At 32.2% G+C, this 6,801-nt stretch overlaps 1 protein-coding gene across 1 annotated transcript; it reads right to left on the reverse strand.

The window, feature by feature from the left end:
- Window positions 1-62: 62 nt before the first annotated feature.
- LOC145330653 (uncharacterized) lies at window positions 63-5,797 on the reverse strand. The gene is made up of 10 exons (XM_080175317.1): window positions 5,730-5,797; window positions 4,890-4,955; window positions 4,250-4,348; window positions 3,742-3,800; window positions 3,319-3,350; window positions 2,867-2,922; window positions 1,758-1,872; window positions 1,038-1,114; window positions 691-760; window positions 63-189 (listed from the first exon to the last, which is right to left on the reverse strand). The coding sequence occupies exons 1-10, from the start codon at window positions 5,771-5,773 to the stop codon at window positions 103-105; spliced, it is 705 nt and encodes a 234-aa protein (XP_080031443.1). The 5' UTR covers window positions 5,774-5,797; the 3' UTR covers window positions 63-102.
- Between the last annotated feature and the right edge of the window lie 1,004 nt (window positions 5,798-6,801).

The raw sequence follows: 6,801 nt of genomic DNA on the forward strand, positions 1-6,801 counted from the left end.
AATAATTTCCAGATAAAGTTTACCAAAAAGTTTTAAATTTTAGTTCATATTTTGCCTAACGTAAAATTCACAATAGAAATATATCATAGAGTAGCTACAATTTTAAAATAAAAAAAAATTTAAAAGGCCTGTAAATTCCATCATTTCTGCTACAGACAACTCTCGTCCAAATATATGGAAATCTGAAACCTAAAATGTTTAATATTATTATAAGCATTATATTGTTCGTGGGTCTGTATTTCGCCATGTAAAAAGTTTGAAAAAGAGGAAATATATATCTAATCCTAATAATCCATCGAAAACTACTAAACCGGCTGAGTTCATAATTTTAAGTGAGCTTTGTAAAGGTCCAATAATGGGTTTTAGGGTCTTACCTGTGGTAATGTTTATAATACAACAAGAACAATATTGTCCACAAATATTTAAGAATACGATATAATGACCAGGGACTATAATGACAAAAACTTAGTAGACTATAAGACTTGGCCTGTAGAGTAGTTTTACGACGAATATTGTATGGGGGAGAAAGTCACTCAAAAATCAGCCACGTTACTTCATAAAAAGAGGGATTATCCATCTCTTTTTTAGGGGTTTTCTTTCCAATTTCTCCTCTCATCTCCCTCATTTTTATGACGTCAAGAGTGGATTTTTGATTGACTTTCACCCCCTACCGAATATTGAATTGTTCACCTTTCCATACATGGATATCCATCCACTAATGGCGTTCCTGTACATACATGTTGGGCTTGCTATATCAATCCTGTTATGTAAAATAGTAAGGTTTTGGAATAATGGGGTAAAAACGAAGTAGTGGGTTTCGTCGTATTTTCAAAGTAGCTTTCGATAGTTTATTATAGGTTAGGAAAATGTTGATGATTGTCCCGCAGGGGCTAGCAACAGGAGTAAAAATTGCTGTTAAAAGCAATATAAGACAAACATAAAGTCACGATAAAATCTCGATTAAATTAAACTTTCAAAAGTTAACAGAATTGAATATAGTTCTGATTATATTTAATGATCAACTTATATTTATTTACCTTCCAGAAATCTTGCTTAGAAAAGATTTCAAATCTTCATTTATTGTGGTTTTAGTTAATTCACCTTGTTCGACCAACTAAGTAAATGAACATCATTATTTACTAGCTTAGCTTTTAATATTTTTAAAAAATTGTCTGTAATGCGACGCTTTACATGATTGATGAAGCTGAGAACCAGTTCTAATCCAGCGAATATTCATCGGTGTTAAAGCCGTACTGGAAAAAAAGTTGCTGAAGGAAGCTATAGGCTTAGGTCCAAAATACCAAAAGGCTTGGCAGTTGTCTTATTATGCAAAATAGACCTTAGGAAATTTCCCATCTAACAACCTCCGACATTCTGGTTTAGATATTTGTAGCATTTGCTTATAATTAGTGTCTAAATAACAAAATCAACTAAAATCTGAATTTTTATCAGACAAATGCCTTTCCTCTGATTTATGTTTTGTTAGATATTTGTTAGATTATGATTTAATTCAAAATAGTATGGATAATTTCTTTTATGTTGATGTTAAATAATTTCAGTTTTATCTCTCTTGTGAAAGTGAAATTGTGCATTACAAAAATTGTATCGGCCGAGATGATATTATCATGAAGGGTGGGGAAATCGAATCATCGATTACCTTTTTTAGAGGGACGAAACCATAATAAAAAATTACATTTCTGCTTTTAGAAAAATGGTTTCACCCTCCTAACAGAGTTCGAACAAAATAGAAAACTTACATTAATTGTACCAGTATCAAAATCAAATGAGATACAGGAGTGTTGCCACGTTTGGAGTTCATAGCTGATATTTCTTGGAGCCTCCAAACTTACCCAGGTTACATCATCTAGCTCCCTGCATAATACAATCAATTGTTGTTAAAACCTCATAACTTTTTTTGGAGGCTCCAAATCTACCCGGATACATCATCTAGCTCCCTGCATAATATGATAAGTTACTAGATTAGGAGCTCATAGCTGATGTTTCTTGGAGCCTCCAAACTTACCTAGGTTACATTATCCAGCTCACTGCATTATTCAATTATGATTATATTAAAGTAATCGTTGTTAGGAGCTCATAGCTGATATTTCTTGGAGCCTCCAAATTTCCCAGGATACATCATTTAGCACCCTTCAAGAAATCATAGTTTGGAGCTCATAGCTTTCATAGCTTTCTTAGAGCCGCCAAACTTACCCAGGTTATATCATCTAGCTAATAATTATTTTAAGTGTTCAGTTATCATAGTTTGAAGCTCAAGGCTGTTCTTTCTTGGAGCCTCCAAACTTACCCACGTTACATTCTGGCTCCATACAAAAAATATTTTTTTAAAGAGTTCAGCTATAATAATATCAAATCAAATTATTAGTTATCAAAGTTTGGAGCTCCTAGCTGAGGTTTCTTGGAGCCTCCAAACTAACCCAGGTTACATCATCTAGCTCCCTAATTAGAAAAGAATCATATAAAGAGTTCAGTTATCATAGTTTAGATCTCATATCTGATGCTTATTCGAGCCTATAACCTTTATTGGCTACCTACATAAACAAATTATGTTAATACTAAATTTATCATATCTAAAAGGTATTAGCTGATGTTTCTTGGATCTTCAAAACTAGTCCAAGTTCCCTGTATAGACTGGTTAGGCTGATAAAAAATTATAACAAAAAGTTTTTGAAAAAAGATTTTTGTTTGATTCTTATTCAAAGGAATGTTAGGCTAACCTTTCTTCAACGAGAGGTAAACACTATACATATACTTCTTGTAATCTTTACACATACTTTTAAATCAAATGTTACTTCAAGGTCAAACTAGCATTTTTAAAAACAAATAAAAATGAATGTTAAAAACTTACTTAGTAGTCCAAAATAGCCAAGGTCCTGTAGTGTATCTTGCGTAGCCTATTCCTTCCTTAATTATCAAAATTTTTAAATAAATAAAGAAATTTTAAAGGATTTATAAAATATCCTATTATAATTTTTGTCTGAAACTTAAGATTGCAAGAACCGTATGCGTTCTCAATTTTTTATACCCCCTGTCTTAGAATGGTTTTAGAAAAATTTTAATGCCCATCCCTTCCCTTTTGAATCCTGATACCCTAGATGCTAGGTGCGCAGCCGCAAGTATATTCAAACATTTGGTAGAATCGTTCAATCAAAAAGTGATACGCACAACACTTTTTTATTTATAGGCGATCTAATAAATGCATCAAAATTAAGGTTTTTTATTAATTAGATAGAGGGACTTAATTAGTTATTCCAATGGCAATTGAAGAGAATTGTCTAAAATTTTGTTATAATAACAAACCTCGATTGTTACATTATCATCTCCAAAAACGCCTAAAGATAAACATGTAATTAGAACAAGAAGAAAAAATAATCGGTTCACTGAAATTAAAAAAGAATTTCTGGTGCTTTACCTAATTTTGCGTATCAAGTGCGTAACCCATATCCCATGTTTTTAAGTAAATTAAAAATTAGGGGATATTTTTTCTCTATGCCTAGACCTTATGTAGGGGAGGGGGGGGGGGGGTAACCCTGCAGGGCTACCCACTACCCAATAAAACTTAACCTAACTTGTTTAACAACCACCCTCCTATAATTTCAATTTATTTAAGGAAAAAGGGAGTGGGGTTGTTTCTTTGCTCAACAAGGAACTTTGAGGTAAAACGTTAATTGTCTATTAATATTTTTAACGATTGCCGAATAAGTCAATTTTTTATCTTTTTACCTACAGAAACAATAGTAGCTGCTCTAATATCTTCTTTCTGCCATATCATGGGATATAATCTGAAAATGGATATAAATTATAGTGAAAAAATAGAGGGAAAAGAGTTAAGTAACTGTATATCCCCACCCCAACTTACAATTAAGTCTTTAAATATCAGCCAATAGCGTTACAAATATCAACACAGTAAAGTCGCTACAAAAGAGCAGAAAGTAATTTGCTAGCAGACGAAAAGATCACCTCACCAACACTGAATTCAGGTGGTTGTCTGGGTTATGCATATATATTTATACTTTTATTGGATATAAGAAATTTTTAAAACCTTATTTTAAAAAAATAAGGCCATTATGGTCTTATTTATAAGTAACGCTATATACAATTCTTATAATTGGTCAGTATGTCCGTCATGCACTTGTGTCTGCGTATAATTTTTTTAGTACGGCTGGAACCGGTTGAAATATAGCGGATATTCATCTGTTTCAAAGTCATTTTAGAAAAAAAAATAGCCTACCTGGCACAAAAAGTCATCTGCCTGGTGAACTTATACTCGCTTCCAGGTGGGTTACGAACACAGGTAATCTCATTATGGTCAAACCAGTTCCGCTCGTTTCTGTACATTAGGGATACATTTTAGATTAAGCATTACCGACAGACAGACACACACAAACAGATATTAATAGATTAGATTTAATAACCTTCAACCCTGCGGGGCAATCATTAACATTTGCCTATCCTAACTTAACCTAAAATAACCTATGAATTGAATAGCTTCTGTGAAAACTGACGAAACCCAATATTTCGTTTTCTTTCCATGATCCAAAATATCTAGCAGAAGAAGATTTTCGTTTAATATTTAGTCAAATATGATTTATTCCAGACATACTTTCATTTTTGGGATTTGATTTTAGAGTTTTCTCGCTTTTAACACTTTACCTTGTTGTCCCAAGAATCATTATTCCAAAAATGTTGTCAAAATGTTGAAAAATCAGCATGTTTTTATTTCTAGAACATTGCTACGCTTTCTAAATTGTTTGAAATCGATAAGACAATTCTAACATGCCGAAATTAATGAAAAGAGCTAACCGTTACGGACAGACGTAAGGACAGATAGACCGACCCTACGTATGCTGAAATTAAAAAAAAATGCTTACCTTAAGTCATGATTCTTATTAACATAGTACGTGGCAATCTTCGAGGAACAGGTATTGTAGAATAAGCTACAAATAAAAAAATAAAAGAAGATTGGAATCCTTTTTTTAGATATGGACATAACCAACCCGAAAAAAAGAACATATTTGATCAATATAAGTTAAGTAAAGTTGTTAAGTTCTACACACAGACTGATCGACAGACACACACACACACACACACACACACAGACTTATCGACAGACACACACACACACACACACACAGACTTATCGACAGACACACACACACACACACACACAGACTTATCGACAGACACACACACACACACACACACACACACAGACTTATCGACAGACACACACACACACAGACACACACACACACACACACAGACTTATCGACAGACACACACACACACACACACACACACACACACACAGACTTATCGACAGACACACACACACACACACCACACACACACACACACACACACAAACACACACACACACACACACATATATATATCCTCTTATTCAAAGTATGTGATTGGTCATTTCAAATCACACTTAAAGTTTAGTTTAGTAACAAGCCAATTATTTCAAATCTATACTTTGTTTTAAATTGTCGCTGCACCCCCAGCAATTAGAGGCTTTGTATTTAAAGGTTGATAAAATAGCCTAAGACTATCTCAAGACTTAAATCTTAAAATAGAATAGTCTAAAACCATCCTATCTGAAGTTACTTCTCAAAGAATGGTTCAAACACTTCAATAAATTCTAAGATTCAGACAAAAAAAGCTTACTACTTTATATATTAAAATTGATACTGTTTTATACTTACCAAATCAATAAAATGCTTAGGAAAATAAGAAAATGTTTCTCCATTTCTCTGTTAATCCTCTCTTTACAGAAGCATAATTATGATTGAAATGAAATTTTACCTTTTTCTCAAATTTATAAATGACACCTTGTGTCAAAAATTGTAATGTCAAATGTTGATGATATATTTAAATGTCACTTAAACAAAAATGAATTCATCAATCTGCTAAACTTCAAAACAACGAAATAGTTTAAAATTTATTAAAAAAGAGTTATTCTAAAAGAGATGATTTTATTTATATTACAATTTTTATTCCTATGATAGTTTTCATGTAAAGCATCCATTCGCTCTGTAGAAAACCAACCCTATGATTGCACGATCTTTGTCTTAGAAGTCCTATCTGTGCATGGTCATGTTTTGGTCCAAGGCATCCCCCCTACTCTAACAATAGCAGCAGTGTGAACCATCTTAACGTCTTTGTTATGTTTTGGTTATGTTCGTTAGACTAATTGTTTAAGCTTCGCTTTTTGAATGTTGTCATCCATGTTTTTAATCAATAATGTAATAATTTTCTTAAGAATATCAATCAAAATATTTGATATTTAAAATATGATTAAAAATGGCAGTCTTTTTAATTAAAAGAAAAACATGTCAATCTTTGTGAATCTTCCTGGAATCCAAAATAAAGTATAATATTTTAATCTTTAATTTCTATATTTGAGAAATATAGTGTGGTTCTATAATATCTACAGAATTAGGAAATAGGATAACAATTGATGCCTTCTCGTTATGAATATTGGGGAAAGGATTCACAAATACAAAAGAAAATACAGAAGTTATATTTATGATTTACCTAAACAGATTTAACACACAGTTACTCTTGAAAGAAGTCTGTCCACTACATGGATTGGACGCCCATATTCCCATAACCACATTTTAATATTTTACAAGTGTTTATAATGCTAGAGATATATCATTAATATACCAGGTAGACAGACAGACAAATTACCTTATAGAGTAGCTTCGATATTAATAAATCTAGAATTTAATTTTTGTCTTTAAAGAAATGGTTGAAAGTCGTCTTTGTATTAGG

This window comes from Acartia tonsa, chromosome 10, assembly GCF_053477335.1.
Source record: "Acartia tonsa isolate MP-2025a chromosome 10, ASM5347733v1, whole genome shotgun sequence".
NCBI classification, from domain to species: domain Eukaryota; kingdom Metazoa; phylum Arthropoda; class Copepoda; order Calanoida; family Acartiidae; genus Acartia; species Acartia tonsa.

Excerpts from the sequence above, each read along its gene's own strand:
- LOC145330653 (XM_080175317.1), bottom strand. The coding sequence starts at position 5,773 with ATGGAGAAACATTTTCTTATTTTCCTAAGCATTTTATTGATTTG. Across the intron at positions 761-1,037 it reads CTAAGCAAGATTTCTGGAAG|GATTGATATAGCAAGCCCAA; the intron begins GTAAATAAATAT and ends TTTACATAACAG. Across the intron at positions 190-690 it reads GGATATCCATGTATGGAAAG|GTTTCAGATTTCCATATATT; the intron begins GTGAACAATTCA and ends TAAACATTTTAG.